Source organism: Etheostoma cragini, chromosome 1 (genome assembly GCF_013103735.1).
Source record: "Etheostoma cragini isolate CJK2018 chromosome 1, CSU_Ecrag_1.0, whole genome shotgun sequence".
NCBI lineage: Eukaryota > Metazoa > Chordata > Actinopteri > Perciformes > Percidae > Etheostoma > Etheostoma cragini.
In genome coordinates this window covers 4152220-4170389 of record NC_048407.1, presented here as the reverse complement: position 1 = coordinate 4170389, position 18170 = coordinate 4152220, and the positions used below count along the sequence as shown (strand labels likewise).

General features: G+C 39.8%; 1 protein-coding gene and 1 long non-coding RNA gene across 2 annotated transcripts in view; one reads left to right on the top strand and one right to left on the bottom strand.

Moving 5' to 3' along the window:
* Nucleotides 1-784: 784 nt before the first annotated feature.
* Nucleotides 785-18170, bottom strand: part of LOC117942051 (CD81 protein-like) — a 30636-nt gene continuing 13250 nt past the window's right edge. Inside the window, exons 3-9 of the mRNA XM_034867391.1 lie at nucleotides 10713-10810; nucleotides 10293-10367; nucleotides 9031-9150; nucleotides 6135-6233; nucleotides 3352-3435; nucleotides 1721-1935; nucleotides 785-1609 (exon numbers count right to left, since the gene is read on the bottom strand). Of these exons, the coding sequence (XP_034723282.1) occupies nucleotides 1873-1935; nucleotides 3352-3435; nucleotides 6135-6233; nucleotides 9031-9150; nucleotides 10293-10367; nucleotides 10713-10810 (539 nt within the window). The 3' untranslated portion in view covers nucleotides 785-1609; nucleotides 1721-1872. The remainder of the gene's footprint in view (nucleotides 1610-1720; nucleotides 1936-3351; nucleotides 3436-6134; nucleotides 6234-9030; nucleotides 9151-10292; nucleotides 10368-10712; nucleotides 10811-18170) is intronic.
* Nucleotides 8572-18170, top strand: part of LOC117942220 — a 15877-nt gene continuing 6278 nt past the window's right edge. The window contains exons 1-2 of the long non-coding RNA XR_004656100.1: nucleotides 8572-8582; nucleotides 17752-17758. This is a non-coding gene — a long non-coding RNA (uncharacterized LOC117942220). The remainder of the gene's footprint in view (nucleotides 8583-17751; nucleotides 17759-18170) is intronic.

Below are 18170 nucleotides of genomic sequence, written 5' to 3'. Positions count from 1 at the left end.
GTTTTACAGGGATTTATTTTCCTGGCAGGAATGGGCCTCCATACATGATTCGACTGCACTGGTGCTCATGATAATGTGTCCACCTCTGTTCTGTACGTGCGCGCAGAGCCAAACCAACGGCATAGCAACGTAAGCAGGAGGGCAAACAGCTTGGTGCGAACCACGGGCTGACTCAGCCCCGCATCGGGGACGGTTACTAAAGCAACGGTGTCGACCAGGGAGGTTAGTGGGCTGTGAAGCCGGAGGGAAGAGTACATTAGTGACACAATCAGGTCGGATAAGGCGGGACTAGACTCAACCAGACAAGGCAACGCCAGGTTGATTCAGAACACCAAAGCAAGGCTCTTAATGCTGCGGCTACGGCTACAAGCTGGACTCGCACCACGTGTTTCCGTCAGTTTCATGCACAGCTGGCTGAAGTTAAGTAGACGGATAACTGAATCAGAAAAAGCGCACCATCAATACTATGGATCCAACAGGAGTGTCAGTCACACAGAGATCGGCCAAGTCTAAGCGTTTTGGGTCATATTTTAATTCGAGCCGTCCGATTTGGGAGAAATAGGAGACATTCGTGTGTGTTTTAGATGAATATAAAGTTGTTTATAACACCATTACTTATTTCTAGGGCCGCAACTGTAGACCTTTTTTCTTAATTAGTTGTTAGGTCTTTGAAGTAATGAAAAAAGTTACCTCCTTAAATCCTCAAATCTCTTGTTTTGTCCTCAACTCAAAGATGTTCAGTTTACTGTCAGAGAGAGAAGAAACTAGAACATCATCACTTTCAAGACGCTCCAATCATAGAACTTTGACTTTTTCATGAAAGAATGACTCAAAACGATGAATCAGTTATCAAAAAAGTTGGGGATTAATTTGACAGTTGACAACTAATCGATTAATCATTGTCCTGAATTCAACATTACGCAACTTAATTTGTGTGTAAAGAAATCTAAAGCACACTACCGAGGGGAAACAGCTTCCTCACATGTTTTGTACAACTGAGCACTCAGACAGCGTCGGAGACACGATGAACAACAAACCAACAAACCAACAAACAACGCCACAGGGCCAAAATGCCAAAATGACAGACATCAGGTCATTTTGAGTTTGGTTCCAGCTTCCAAGATTAACTGAGATTCCTTTTGTTAGACAGTCGGTGACAGTCAGTCATCCCACACTAGTACGGGGGGAAAACCGAGACAATGGTCTGTAGGTTAGGGGACGCCATCATCTGGTTCAGTCTAGAGCAAAGACAGACAAGCAGAGAGTGCAGAGAAGAGAAGAATACAGGAGAAAGACCTACTGTAGTACAATTTCCATGCTTAGGCAGTCATAAAGCACTGTTAATATATATATTTATATACAGTTTATACATCAAACAGTGAAAAAAAAAAGACATGTTCATAGGCAAGGAGAGCAGTAAAACAACTAACGCGTCACTAAAGGATTAGAGCACCAACTTGTGAATGGCATTCATGTGTGACCGTGTGATATAATATCTACATATCAGGTTAGGATAGCACGGGTCAAATATGCATAACAGCATCTGTGACTAACAAAACAAGAGAATTGACAGTTGTAATATATATATATATATATATATATATATATATATATATATATATATATATATATATATATATATATATATATATATATATATATATATATATATATATATATATATATATATATATATATATATATATATATATATATATATAAATGCTCAATGGAGGATGGTTTTACGTTTGTCTTCTCAAAGAGCTGACTAAATCCAGCAAGCAATATATGTGACGTGTTTCTGCTTCTAAAAGAAAAGGAAAAACGAAAGAGACAGAGACGTTGTCCTTCCTTCATTTGGCGAGCGTCGCTTTAGTACACCGGGCTGTTGCGGATCCCGCAGCACAACACCATGCTGAAGATCATCTCGAAGATCTGGGGGGAAGTACACGAACACGAGTTGGGATTAGTGTTAAGGAGAAAACTCAGAAGCAGCACAACTCCTTTCCCATCCGGTTCGGTAGAGCATGATGATTTACACAGAAGCATTTCATCAACTCTCAACGGAGGAGACAGCTAAGCAGGCAGTACAGTTTAACCTTCATGTGTTATTGTAGGAGTGCCGTCCCAACTCTGATGTTCCTGTCCTCCTCAGGGTGGATGTAAACTAGAGCCCGACTGATAAAAGGATTTTAAAGGCCAATACCATTACAAATAGTTTACTATTTAAAAATCCGATAGGATTTCCCGAACATTAGTAGTTATTTATCAGTTCTTACTAAAATAATGTGATAATAATTTGTTTTATTGTCACAACAGAACAGAAGAACATCAAAATGTATTAAAGTTCTGATAAATAAAAATGTAGAAAAATAAAAGTCCTTTAAACAAAAACCCATTCACAAAAAAATGAATCACTTTTGTCAACTAACAAACTATGCCAACGCTCATAACATGGTTGACACGCCATCATTCTTTTTTAAATATTCTTTTATCTATCATTATAATTGATTCTGATGAAAGAATATTCAAAATGATATATGTATATAGAACATATACATTCTGATCCTCGGCAGCAAAGGTTTTCCGTCTGCATTACAATCAGCAGAAGAAGGCCCAGAGGAATAGTTTGACATTTTAGTATGGGCGCGAACCACGGGATACCTCAATTACAATACACAGCTCACTATACCGATGATATCCTGTTAATCTACGATAATCGAAACATTGCTAGACAATCCTAAAATGATACGTCGCGATATCGGTCTAACTATGAATGCCCGTGAGAAGGTTAAGTGCAGATGTTCTCTATCATTTTCAGCAACTCTTGGACTAAATAATAATAATAATAATATTAATAATAAGGATTTATTCTTATTTATCTGGTCCAGTTTAATTTGCATCTCAATTGTGTACAGTATATGTTTGTAATATCGGGTCCCTACTCCGGTCTCTCTTTCAGCCAAGGGGTCCCTTTCACTCGAACACTCCTGCTGTAGAAGAACCATTTGGCATGAGGCTAAGTGTTTTTTAGCAGGGTGTGAAAGTCAGTAAGCATTGAGAGATGGACTAACACATTGCTGCTTTTTGATCTTTTTGTGGGATTGGTTAACAAATGTAAAGATTTAGAATAACACGAGTCCTATCCTTTAATCCAGACCAATAACATCAAATGTCCAACAGAAAGACACACAGTACCAATTTAGGGATTTAAAACAGGAACATGAACATGTTAAAGCAGCAATAGGTAGTAAAAACTGTACTACAATTGGCAAAATTATAAAAAAAAGAAATTAAAAGGTTCTGACCACCATGTTATTGAAAGGTTTGGTGCGTGTGTGAAGTTCTCACCATAATAACTGCAACAACCAGAGCGGCGACACCAATCAGGTAGATCTTATCTGTGAACAGTTCGTCGATCCTCTTGTGGCAATCCTGCAAAGGAAACACATCAGAACAGTTCATTTATATCACATTTGACTCATTAGTATTTAAGTAGTAATCCACTGTAGAGCTGTAGTAGTAACTTGTTGGGCTGCTCCTACATTCAGGGCTGGATTCAGAGTTTGAGACGGGCACGTGTAAGGAGTTGTTTACATGGGCAAGTGACCAATCGCGAAGCCCCGCCCCCCTTACTACAACTGTTGCTATGCCCGTCAAGATTTCCAATCTCACTCGGGATATATGCAGTTTACAATCATGAAGGAGGCATGACATTTTGTTTCTCCTGTTTTTTTAATGTTGTTTGTACAGCATTCCACTTTGCGTGAATTCTGCAAAGTGTGTTCGAAAAGTGGGGCACATTAGAGAGCAGCGGAGTGTTACTACAGTACCAGAGACCTGGGGCACGACCAATCTCAAAACCGGTTTCCATGTTGAACAGCATGTTTTTTAGGAACGGTGTGCCTCTTTTTTATTTGCTGTGTCACAGGCAATACCCAATCAGCAGAGACGTGTCTGTAAACGTGTGGTAATAAAAAGATTGTCTGTGCATACGACAAGGTGTTCAAGACGTGTTGAAGACACCTCGGACTAAAAATGAGCCTTTTTACTATATTTACTATCAACCATGACTACATTCTAACTTAACATTCACTTCCAAGTGTTTTGTTGCCTTAACTGAAACAAAATTGTAATAATTACTTATAGTGCTCATATTATGCTTTTTGGCTTTTTCCGTTTTTTTTATTGTGTTATTTATCTTTTTGTTCAGGTTATAGGTTTACAAAGTGAAAGCGTTCCCACAAAATGGACTTACCATCTCCAACAGAAAACACTGTTCACCAACTGCTCTAAACAGCTCTATTGTAGTCCAGCCTTTACTTCTGTGACAAATGTGCGTCACTTTGTAACACATGTTATAATGTTCGCCTAATTGCTAGCTGGCACTCCCTCATGCTCTGCTTCTGACTGGCTAGTAGTCCGTACCTAGTTACTGCCCATGTGCAACTCCCAACAACGAGGGAACAGAAGTGAGATGTCTCACTCTGTAGCTCAAACAGAGAGCTCAACACACAGGGTGAAAAGAGGAGCTGAAGCAATGTGCAGTTCAACAAATATATGGTGTTTTTTACTAATTAAACCATATAAACCTATTCTGGTACCTCCTCTAAATACACTTATGAAACTGAAAATAACCACAATATGAATACTTTAACATGTAAGGACACTGAATGAGAGGGAAATGGAGCAATGGTTTGAAAATTGTGTTCCCTCCAGTGGAGCTCAGATTTCTTTGCAATGCGTCTTGTTATTTCTCTCAAACTGACAGAAGAAGTCTGTCACAAAGTATACACTTAAGTATCATCAGGAAAATGTACTTAAAATGTTAAAGTTTTCAATGCAGAAAACCCCTGACATTTTAGAGTGTAAAGGATTCAAACAGTTGAGAGGTTTAATGGTCTAATCATTTCAGCTGGACTTGTAGGCCGTTACATTGTTGAGTAATTTCAATGTAAGAGATATTATTATTTTTATTAGTAGTATTCCTTCAAAGTAGCCTAAAAGACTCTTTGCATTACAAAAGATATTTAAAAGATTGTATTTTTTTTTACTATGGTTAGGCCATAGTCAAAATATACAATCTTTTAAATCTATCCATGCTTTCATCCCCTGACTTCATTGAGAGTAAAAGCCAGTGCTTCTTTTAAAGGCATTGGCGTAACACACTGGGAAACATCAGTTCCGGAAAAACAGAACAAAAGACAATCCTGGCAACCTGCGAGGCTTGGATTGGACTCAGGTCATTTTAGTAATGTCAGCGTGCTGCCAAGAAATCTACAGCACAGGTCCTGAATACAGAGAACGTTCCCTGCACATGTCTCCCTAAGACGTTGCATTTAAAGGCTGACTTACTGCTTTAAATCAGAGTTCTCCACCTTTTCGGCCGCTGCTCCCACACACTTTTGTCATAGCAGATATTTTGACTGATCGCATTAAAGAAATAGTTGTACATTTTTGGGTAATACGCTTTTTCACTTTCTTGCGATACCTTTAGTCCATATTGTAGATTGAGATTATTCAGGTGCTGGAAAAACGCCAGATAGCCCTAATTTTTGGTTGGATGTCACCTTCCTTTTTCTTTGTGTTGTCGTTCTAACCTCCGATGGATTTCTGACGACTATGATTAACTGCGCCTCAGATCTCTGCAGGGTAAATCCAGACAGCTAGCTGGACTGTCTGTCCAACTTGAGGCACCGTGGCTCCGCCCGGCGCTTAGCACCGCCCAAGACAATTGTGATTGGTTTAAAGATAATAAACCAATAAACCAGAGCATGTTTTTCTGCCATCCCAGAAAACTGTGTGTACTAGCCAGACCCTCCTACGCAGCATTGTGGAGGAAGATTTGGCAATACCAGACTACGTTAACTTTGACAACCCTGCCATTTATATACTGAATAACTCCAAGTGGAAAGGTTGAGAAACACAACTTTGTGAGAACATTGTATCGTACAACCTTCTGTATAATGACAAATGTTAACATGGTCAGTTTTACCTTGCCTACCTACGTAATATTCTATCTGTCATGTAACCTACTTAAACTGTGTGTTGCTTTCATCTAGATGCAATGTGAACACAAGCTGTTGAGGCATTAGAGTGGTGATAGAACTGTCAAGATGGACGACGGCACTTACGACTGTAGTTCCAGAGCTGGGGCAGAGTTCAGTCAGGCCCATTGAGTCTGTGATCCGTGTTAAAAAGGCCGTGCCCTGGCCTTTACCGCAGCAGTTCAGCTGAAACACAAAGACAACAGTGATCCTCCCGCTCCTCCCCACAGTGCTCCTTCTGTCGTTGGCTTCCTAGTGTGCTCGTCTGACAGTAAGTGTGCTCCATCATTTTCTTAAAGTCAGTAGCAGTCCGTTTGAAAAGCAGTACAACACTATGGTTTTCACAAGATAAAGTGACGGAGTGAGGTTTCTCACAGATTTATTTATTTGAGATTTACATGATTGATTTCTATGGTAAATATAACCACATGTAAATATGTACTTTCTTTTTGCAGTATTTGCCTATGTACTTATTAGGTGTGCTGGAACAAATTGTAAAAGTCAGATATAATTCGAATAGTAATTAAAATCAATACTATTTGAATGCTGAAATTACTATTTAAATAGGATTTTTTTTTAAATAAATATATCGGCTAGCGTGAATGAAGAGACTATTTCTCCAGCTGCAGGGTGCTTGGAGACAGCTCAGATCAAACAATCAGTGTTTCCATGCCAGCACAGGTGCTTTATAGGGAACAGAATAGGGCGTGGCCGGGCAAGTCGATGTGTCTTAAAGAAGTTTCACGTACGGGGATGATCCCCCGGAGGTCAGGTTTTGTCGTGTGCCCTCTGATGAACAATACGTTAGCTGGAGCGAGAACCACAATGCATTGTGAGGTCTTAACATCACGGAGCATGTAACATTACTACAGGGGGAATGACAGGCTGCGGCTGGAAATCGGAAGAAGGAACAGTTTTGACTTTAAAATCGACATCCACTGAACCAAAATGCTTATTTGTAGTTATCTTGTTCTGGTTCTCTAACAGCGTTGCGAGTTATAGGAGCCTTGCTGGGAGCTTCATGGAGACAGGTAAAGCTAATGTTAGCTGCCCTACAACTGTCAAGAGTTAGGTTAGCTTTGAATTCATATATTACTAAAAGCTGTATTCTCAGTAGCGAGATAATCTGCAAGAAAAAAGTTGTTTATAAATCACTAAAATAGTAGTGGCGGCACCGTTTGGTTTAGTTAGCATCCTGGCTAACACTTTTATTACTTAGTTCAGGACAAATTGTTTTGGCTGTGCTTTCTAACATGATGTCATTTTGCTAACCGAGCACTTCAATACACTTGTCAGATAATGTTTCATTACGGCGTTCTCTGTTGATTCGTGTTTGTTGCTGTGTGCTCGTGGTGGAAAATAATGTCAACAGAGAGCGCCGTGCCAGAAATGCAGTGCGCCATGACGTAGGTCCCCTTCCTTTTCAAACACGTTAAGTCAATATTGTGTTTTTGTTCTTTTAGCTTGTATTGTGTTTTTTTTAATTCTTGGTTTATTTTTACATGTTAGGAAATAAAGCATTCCTTCATTCAATGTGAACAGATTTCCAACCCTCACACACTCTTGCCTTCTACCTGATCATACACGCTGTGTATGACCTCTATAAAACTGCTAAACTTCACATCGTCAGATATCCTTCCATTGACTTGCATTTTGCAATTTTGATCACAATCTACTAACTTTTGAACATTTTAGAGTGTTTTCAGTACAACATTTTAAATGGTTTGGCTCCTACCTTGCACATGTTCGTCTCTTACTGTGCCACTGGCTCTGTAAGGTCTACTAGAATAGCTGCATTGTACCCTTTCGTTCTTCAGCCTTCGGGCAGGCAGCTTTTTCTTTTAAAGCCAGTACCCAGTGGAATACTATCCCGGACAGTGTAAAAAGCTGTGGTTCGTTTTGGTAGCTTTAAAGCTAATCTAAAATTGCACACTGTTAGTTAAACACTCCGCATTACTTTTAGTCTTACTCTTCTCTCCCGTGGGGCCAATGGTGTGTGTGTCTGTTAATTGGGGGGGTTGTGCTGTGTGCTGTGCATACCGCTAAACCCCTTGATCATGTGGTGCATGTATGTGTGTGTACCTGTAATACGAAATTTAATATACTGCTATTTTTTACTGTTGTGAAGCGATGTGAAAATGTTTAATTTGTAATTTTGTTTCCTGTGGGACTGCATATGTATATTAGCCTAAGGTTACATTTTTGTTTTAATTGCACATTGTCCCTTACAAATACAATTAAATACAAAAAAAATTCAAGTTGATACACTGTTTTGCGGAAGTATTGCCAATTTAAAATTCCTGATTCAAATATCGCTTGTAGGATCCAGACAGCAGACTAAAGCACATTCAACTGTAGACTTTTTAGACTGTATTTTGGAGCACCCATATTGTTGATAGTCTGTATCTGGCTGGCCAGCTATGTTGCTTGCAGTGAGAAAAAATGATGTGGGTGGCCCCGTATGGGTTTGAAAGCTCTTATTAGCAAAGCTCAGAGTGAAACAAACAGAATATCCTGGAAAATTGAATAAGGGCCGTCAGTGTTCGGACTATGTGTCATTATGAAAACAATGTGTGATGAAGTCAGAAGGATGCCGTTACTTCAATAAGTAGATATATGTTTAATCAACAGTTGACGTCTTCTGCAGGTGTTCATTAAATGCCCCTAAAAATGGTTTTGGGCTTCTCAACCTACAGATCTCAACTTTATCTTTAAAATTTGAGTGATTTCTCCTTTTAGCCACTAACGTTAGCATAACCAGGTCCACCAAGAGGTTTGAAAGGATTAAAATAAAATAATTCGATACTGGGTTTAGATGAAATGTTAAAACCTAAACCGTAATCTTAAAACATGTCCTTTGTTAAGTCCAAGTGCATCTTATCATGTTATATTATGATTCTTATACTTTATAAACAAAAAATATGAATGCATGAATACTTTTTATAGAATTGATGATGATTTGTTTGACAGTGTGTGTTCATACCGTCTCATGGAAGACCTTGAGCACGGAGGCGGCAGCTGTTTTCTTGTCCTGGTCAGTGATGCTTTGTGTCACGGCCTTCTCGTACACAGAGTCGTAGTAGTTGATCATCTCCTTCGACACCTAAAACAGGAACAGAGACAGAGGACCTTAGTGTGGGCTCCACCTCAAACCTAACACAGAGGGTGCTAACTTGCACCCAGCGCCCATTTCATGAGAAAGAAAAGAGCTGAGCAAGACAGAGTGACTGTGCTTTGTTGGTGCAGGAAACATTCAGCTGTTCCACAGACTCCCGGGCAGTTCAGGGCTTGGGTTTTGTGTTGTAAAACTTTCCTATGGCAGCGACATGGATGTATTAAGAGAACAAGCAGCAATAGAGGCAGTTGTTCTAAGTCATACAGATTGACATTTGTAATTCTCGGCCACCATCTTTGTTTGGATTAGGAGATGCAATCGCTATGTGGGAAAAAACGGCAGCAAGTGTTGTTAAATAACCTTCAGGGTTTTTCAAAGATTGCTGGTTGTTATTTTTTTAGACAGATGCTTGGCTCTGTAATGGTAATACATGAGAGGCAAAAACTGAGGCTAGAGTAGCCATGATATTAAGGTAGCAGGTTGATCCACATTTTTCCCAACAATTGATTCTCGTGGCCTGTTTCCATTGCACTTTCTGCTAACAAGGCATATAAACAAAACAGCACAGTCATTCAGGTTTAAGTGTGTAAGTCTAAAGTGCAGACAACATGAACCAGAATTTCTGAAGAGAAAAAAAAACCCTTAAACAAATAGGTCCTGACTTTCTGAGGCATTTGTTGGATAATATGTAATGACCTGCAAGTACCCTGTTGTAGGGTTGGGCATCGTTTGGATTTGAACAATTCTGATTCCAATTCTTCCTTTTGATTCAAAATCTTATCAATTCTTGATTATGATTCTTTAAGTTGTGGAGTTAGAAGACTTATTTTGATTCAATGGTGGTTTGCAGTTTTACTGGGCTTTTTCAATGTAAAATAAAGCTACAACAGCACGCTGCTTACTGTGCTCCATGCCTGCAACACAAGCGATGAACAGATTTGAAATCTAATCTTCTAAATGATTCCAATAAAGAAACCATTGTACTGGAATCTTAATTTATGAAACAATTCCAGTAGGAATCAGTACTCGATGCCCACCCCTACCCCGTAGAGATGTTTACTGACTTTTGGACTTAATGTTGCATGGATGTTGATATATTGTTACTTTGAAGTGTAGTTTTGCAGTCTTACTGTGTCTTTGTGCATGAAGCCCCAGATTCCAGCTGCAACTTCACAGGCGAACAGGATGACCAGGCAGGCGAAGAACTGCAAGGTAGAATGGAAACCTCAGAACACTGTTGTAGTTATATAAGTGATTATTAGTCAGACTATATATTTTTTATTATTAATTAAATTGTTAGATGTTGGCACTTCACCCTATACACATTCATATCAACAAAAATGACAAGGGGGCGGGGGGGGGGGGGACCCAGTAAAAATAATGTACAATACATGATAATAAAGAGGCGTGGTTTACGTCATAGGGTGTGTACTTGTGTTATTACATTATCTGGGTCACATGACAGTGATAAAACCAGAAGATTTATCCCGGGATTCATTAAAAACTTTAATTTATTTCAAAAAGTTTGGAATTTTAACAGCTTTACTCACAGTTCCCAGTAGACACTGGGACTCTTGGATGGCACCATAGCAACCGAGGAAACCGACCACCATCATCACCGCGCCGACAGCGATCAGGATGTGGACACCTGGACAGACGGACAGTGTAGATTGAATGATTAATAACCAAGGCAACACTTCAGAGCTTTGGTAGGCGAGTTAGTTTTCCTTCAAGCACACGGTTGGCTGTAGGTTCAGCAGCTCCCCCGGCTGCATGTCAAAGTGTCCCTGAGCCAGACCCTGAACCACAGGTTGCTCTCCGCTGCTATGAGGCCGTGCACTGCTCCTCATGCTCGGGATGGGTTAATTCCAGAGATTGAGTTTTAGGGCTTCAAGCAACAATTCTTTTTATTGACAATTCATCCGTGGATTATTTTCTGGATTAACGGATTAGTTGTTTTTGTCACTAATCTGTCAGAAAATGGTGAAAATTGTGGCTAAGTGTTTCTCAAAGTCCAAGATGACGTACTGAAATGTCTTGTTTTGTCCACAATTCAAAGATATCCAGATTACTGTCACAGAGCAGAGAATACACTAGAACATATTCACATTTAACAAGTTGGAATCAGAGAAGTTTATCATTTTCTTTAATACAAAATGACTCAAACCAATTATCAAAATAGTTGCTGATTCCTTTGATAGTTGATAACTAATCGATATCTTCATTTAAAGTTATACAAGTTTATTTTTTTCTGAGGAAAGCTAAAGACCTTTAGAGTTGCTATAAACTGCTGCTGCAGTAGAGCTTTCCAGCTCTATTGAAGTTCACTACTTTGTGCTGTGCGGTTATGTGCCAAATAAATAAAGCTTTTTCTTTTTAAAGTCATTCTGCTTCTTAGAGACAAACAAGTACATGTAAACAGCTGTTGCAAGAACAAAAACCACTAAAAGCTGTGGTTTTGAAGCTTTGGGAGTATCCTTAACCCCATTATAAAACTTGCCTGCATGCAGTACCATGTGACGGACAGCAGACGGCACAATCTTGTTTTCATGCCAGTAGAATATAGTGACTCATGTTCCAGTTATGTTCACAGGAAGTTGTTTCTTGTCTGCTCCATAATTCAAAACATTATCTCTCCCTACAGGACTTTAAACAGGTGCTGCACTTGTTTTTTTCTTTCCGCACTTATCCAGCAGCAGCTGTAGAGACCTCCATGTGTTTCCTGCTGTCGGATGCTTGCAGGTTAATATTTGACTTTACGGAGGGTGGAGGGAGTGAAAGTAATTTCTCTGATTCACATTTTGCTCAGTAGCCTTTTTAGAAGAACAGCTGAGAAAAGGTGCAAGACTATTAAAGGTTCAGGTCAAAGGTCTGATGTTGGGTGGGGAAGGGTCAAAGCTAGAAACTAGAGCTTCTCTGTGATTTTCAATATAAAACAAATTTCATACAAATATTCTTCTATAATATATATAATATTCTTTCTGAATGTGTTCAGTGTTAATGGCATTATGAAGCCTGTGAGAAAACGTTGCTTTAACTCACTAACTCTGTGTGTGTGTGTGTGTGTGTGTGTGTGTGTGGGGAGGGGGTATTTCTTTATATCCATAGCCTCTATACAATTTAACATTGCAATGGATTCTAATCACCAAAGACTAACATATCAACCTATTATGCACCATGTTCATTCAGTCTAAAATGAAGTCTCTTTTATGACATTTAATAACGAATAGCTGAGATTTCGTTCATATATTTTACATTTTAAAATGTTCATATGATTAAATAATTAAATTTGAGGTCTTTATTTAATTAATATCGAGCACTTTGGGGCTCCATAAATAACGTAATCCCTATATGGATTTCATCCAAGTTGTATTTTTTTCCACATATTGATGTCGGTGAGCACCATGGGGCGTATTGGCTCTATTGTGCTGCAGCTTTCTGTGTTCAGTCCCAGCATCATTACTCCTGCTTGTCAGCTCAGACATAATTCGATTGTGGACCACTAACTGGTTCCGTACCCCCCCCACCGCTCCTCTACCCACAGAGCCGCTCACATACACACACGCACATATACACGCACACACTCACTAGGGCTAATTTATATCGATATCTTGGGGACGAACCAAGTACTCCCTCCATCTATTATATTGTGGCTCTCCAGTGTGACACAGTCTCTCCCTCCTTCCATGCCGTTTGCCCTCTCCATCCCTTCCTCTCTTGCCAGCGCCCCATCTCTCCTTTCTATTTAATGCATTCGCTCATTCCAAATTATGCTCTCAATAATTCCATTTACTTAAATGTCTTTTCCTGTCTGACTTGATTTCATTTTCTCTTGGATCCTCTTCCATTATGCTCTCTATCTGCTTCCATTCAGCTGGCCTTCTGCATCTGTCTCTTGCAGCTGAGGGATGACGTGACTCGCGGCGTTGCAGCTTTTACCCTGACGTGTCAACATTGTCTCCAATTTCAAGGCTACAAAAAAGACCACTCGATGTGCTAACAAGTAATAATACGCAGTCATCCGAAATGGTCTGCCAACTTTACATTTCTATAATGTGGTATTAGATTTGAATTTGTATTGCTCCTCAAGGTGCCGGTATAATTTAACTGAAGTGCCTGTTGGACGGTCAAACAGAGTGGTCATATTATATAAATTATAAAACATATACGCAGGATGTAAGTTACATCAAAATAAGCAACGTCAAGTATTCATGTTCCTGAAACTCAGCCTGGTGTGTTTGACTATCTGCTCGCTGCTGCAAACAACATATACGGGTGGTTCAGGTGGAGCTGTCCTATAACGATGAAGCTAGTACAACAACGCACCTCCAACTATTTTATCTAGATGTGTTTACATTGACTATTGATATGCAATGAAAGCCCTTCCTTTCTGCTGCTTCCAAATTCCTTGTTATATTATGGAAGTTTATTGTTAATAGTATGGGCCAGCCATGTAAGAACAAGTAAATTCTGACTTCAGGTTGAGTGCAGTGGAAAAAGGAACAATACACAGAAAGACTTAAATCAAGTTTTAGTTTTTACAACACTATTTGAAATTAAGCCTTCCTTTGTTGACTCAATCAGTTCAATCAATCAACATAATGCACAGTTAACTCACTGTACGCTACATGCCTGGTACCAAATAGCAGCAGAGGTAGCAACTACAAAACCTTATTTCTGGACATATCAGACTTATCCCAACCCAGCAACCGTCTGACTTTAAACGCAACAATATCAAATGCAGCTTTAAAAGGCAATAATATCCTCCATAGACACAACAGACAAATTTTTCTTCCATTTAGTTTTTGCACATCAATAATCACATCTGTGGTTAATTTTAAAATCTCCATTAAAATTGTACAATATAAACAAGACAGTTTGCGCTCATTTTTCAAATAGATAGTCATAACAGGCATAGCTGTAGTCTGTCTAGAAATGTGAATCTGTGGTTTAATGTTGGGAAGCTATAGTCCGGTTTGCGTGAAGAACAGCATGAGCAAAACTGTGGCTCATGAGTGGAAATAACAGCTAGCTACGTAAATGTAAAGTTTAAATCATTTCCTGGACCTGTTATATTCCAAATAAAGCCCACCTACTTGTGAAGAGGGGAAAGTCCTCTGACTCAGATTCTATTTTTGTGAGCTCGTACTGTAAACCACGGATATGTGTGAAAATCCCAATGCCATGTGCCAAATACTATGGTGTGTCATGTTGGTTTCATGTCAACTCTTCTGGGAATCCTCTGAGATGTCCCAGTGACGGCAAATGTCGTCCCAAGTCAGTGACCCTGTAGTTTGTTGCCAAAAAGGAAAGGAAGTCAAGTGGTTTAAGGAATAACTTCCTGAAGCTCCACTAGCCCTGCTTATCTACTGTACTTGAAGGATAACTCTGGATTGTCCACCCTCTGACAATGAAATGACCTTGCAGAATATGGTCTCGTCTGAAACGTGACGGATCACACCCCTTTATAGCTTTTATTTTACTCCATACGGTCAACCGCTTTAGACTGCGGCTCTACATTTAAATGACTTTCATTGATCTTCTATCATGAACTCATTAATCCTTAACTCAGTATTTGTCAGTTTTAAATCAAATAAACTTAAAATGTGTAGTTACCACAGTTATAACCTTAGAACTTACGATCCCAAACTTTAGTATTGTGACTTTAAACTGAATGGCCTTTTTATTATTATTATTTGAATCGATATCAGTGATATCAATTCAAATAATCTTGAAATCGATTTTTTATGAGGCTCTGTTTCGAAGCTAGAGTGAAGATATTGGTATCATATGAAAGCAGATGATTTAAGGAGCCCACGTCACGCTAATTGGCACTCCAAAGTTAGGTGAAAGTTTGGCTAGGAAAACGCTGCCATTGCCTATTTCACAGATGTAAGGCCTTAGGTATTAAGTCTCTGCATCACACCCTATGCACTAAAGAAAGCACAATGCTCTATGTAAACAACATTAGTATTTTTAATAATGCAGCAGATTAGACAGTTCTAGAAATCAACGCAACACAGAGAAAGGGGAGGCAACCTTGCCCCTTATGACCTCATTGGGGGCAAGATGCCAGATCAGTCCATATGAGCTTTCATTTTCTTTAAGGCAGGGCAGGATACCCAGGGCTCAGTTTACACCTATCACCATTTCTAGCCACCGGGGGACCATTGGCAGGCCGGGGGAACTCATATTAATGTTAAGAAACCTTATAAAGTGAAATTTTCATGCCATGGGACCTTTAAAAAAAAGTTACATAATGACTGAGGCCTGGTATTGGTTTTTCAGCCACGTAACAGAGCTATAGGCCATAGCTCTGTTCTCTGATAAAAACGGAAGCATTTCTAACCAAAATCAAGATTCTTATCTTCTTAGTTCCATCTACCATGACATTTGCTAACTATGCCACAGAAGCTTTAATAATTACGTAACCTGGAAGGAACTGACCCTTGAGCTCCTTTGCTACTGAGAACACTGATGTAACTGGAAAACAAAATGACTTAACAGGAACTGAGACATCAACGTTGAGGAACATTACTTACTTCACTGATTACTCAGCTTTAGATCCGTTCATTTCTGCTGTTTTTGGGTAGTTTAGAGAAGAGACTTCTGTTAAAATGGAATTTGACCATTCACCTAGAAACTCAGTGTACGTTTAATTCTGTGGAAAGGCAAAAGGTGGCCTGCCGCTGGGTTACTGTGTCGGTGAGCGGGTTGGGGTGAGAGAACGGAGAGCAGATGTAGGACTCCATATTGAAACGTTCCTGGCAGCAGGGGATGAAAACAGGAGGGGAGGGGGAGGGGAAAAAAAGGCAGACAGAGATAGAGGGAGGGAAGCACTAAAGGAAAAATAAGGAGAAGTGAGACAGCGCGACTCAAAACACTAACCACAACCAGATGGGCAAAGTAAGGGGGAGCAACAGTGGAAAAAGAAACCAGGCGGAGTGAAGGAGAGGAAAACTTTCCCAACGGAGGGAGGGAGGAAGAGGGTGGAGCTGGTGAGGAGGAGGACGAGAAGGAGAAGGGAGGGCCAGTGAGACATTTTTTCCTATACCGATGAGGCTTTTTTCCCCCATCCTCGGGAATGAGAAAGCGGCTTTATGTAATGGGAAGGATGCAATCATTGAGGCTGTTCAAGAAAAAGTCCTTAAGTAACTCCTCGTTTTTCACTGAACAACCACAGCTATGCTGCCTCAGAGAAACGGAGAAAACATTGATCCAAACACCCTCTCCATGTTTTTCTGTAGCTGTATTTCAGATGGAGATACAGTAGGTACGGTTGATCGTTTTGATTTGAACAATAACCAGATTCCAATTCTTCCTTTCGATTCTGTTTCTCAATCGATTCTCGATTCAGTTTTTTTGAGGGGTGGAGTTGAAATGGGCCACATGCTTATTTTACAGGTAGAGGAACATTTTATTTGGATTATAGGGTGATTTACAGTTGTACTGGGCTTTTTCAACGTAAAATAAAAAGCCATACTTTAGAGCGCTGCTTACTGTGCTCCATGGCTGAAACACAACAAGCACCGCTACGGAAACCCAAACTTGCGTGTGTTAAATTTGGAACCAAAGATCGGATTCAAAACTAAATTTTCCAACGGATTCCAATGGAACGGCAATTTTTTAAAATGGTCCCTGGTTGGGAACCGGTTCTTGATGCCCAGTCCTAGAGATAGAAGACCCTCATATTTATTTTGTTATTCTGCATGCATTCATCATCTTCCCTTTCATCTCTCTTCTGCCTCTTGTTCCTCACAAGGCATATGACTCAGGTTGTTGATGCAGTCAGGAGGGAGTGACTGGGGTGGGGTGGGGGGGTGGGGGGCGAGCAAGCTTTTAACAGAGTCATATGATGAGCGTTGTGTCATCCGTTAGACCTGGTCACATGCCGCTGGTGATCTTGGCGAGGTGGAGGGGCTTCTCCATCGTTAACACAGTTCACACCGCTTTACTATAATCACGTCCAGGTAACTGAGGGCCACACACACCCCGTACTGTACTGTACTGTATGTGTGAGTGTGCGAAACAATGCTATGATTGACAGGACTCTGACACAATAAGTGGATTCATTTAGGGATTCTAATCTTAGGGCTTGCTGCTTTCCCCTGTTTTATATCACAGAAAACCTTCTTTGGGTTTTGAACTGTTGGTCGCACAAACCAAGTAATTTGAAGACTTTTCTGACATTCTGTCCTCTTCCCTGTTTTTTTGACACGTTGTAGACTAAGCAATTGATTGTATAATCACAAAACATTTTGCCAGATCATTTGATAATCAAAGAAAATTGTTAGTTGCAACCCTACTGTTCAGTTCAGAAGGATCCATATTATTAAAAACTATTGGATTGGGGATCCTGAACTTTGTAGATCAGAACAAGCGATCATAACGTAAAGGACAAACAAAGCTCTCTAAAGACTAGCAGTGATTTCAGTGCCTGGTCCAGGATGGCTGCCCACTTTCCACCACACATGCCTCAAAGAAAAACCTAAAAAAAAAAAAAAAGGTACAGACGCTGGAAAATCATGTGTTACGTATGCAAGTTGTTTGTTTCTACCTAAATTTCATTGTCTTTATCTCCTGATTCAGGCGCTGGGTTTTAGGCCAATTGGTCCCAGTGAAAATACTAACAGCGTTGACAGAAAGTGACTTTTTGACCTCTGTGAAGGACTAATAGAGGTGAAACTTGCAATGCAACCAAACTAAAACATTACTAAAAGTTAATATTTTCTTCCCGTTCACCAATTGGGAGGCTATCATTGTTATGCTTATTTAAAAAAAAATAAAGAAAATCCAATCTCGTACAGTTATGGACCGTCACCACCAAATGCACAGTAAAGTCCAGATTACAAGTTCAAAAATCTGTTTTAGCTGCACAGAGGAGAAAAGTCTGCGTACATTTCATCTGCTCGGTCATGCTCACATTAATCAGAAATGTTAAAATTAGCGGCCACAATTCTTTACAGTCATGCAGGGGTTTTCCTGCATAGGGGACTTTTTGGCACCCC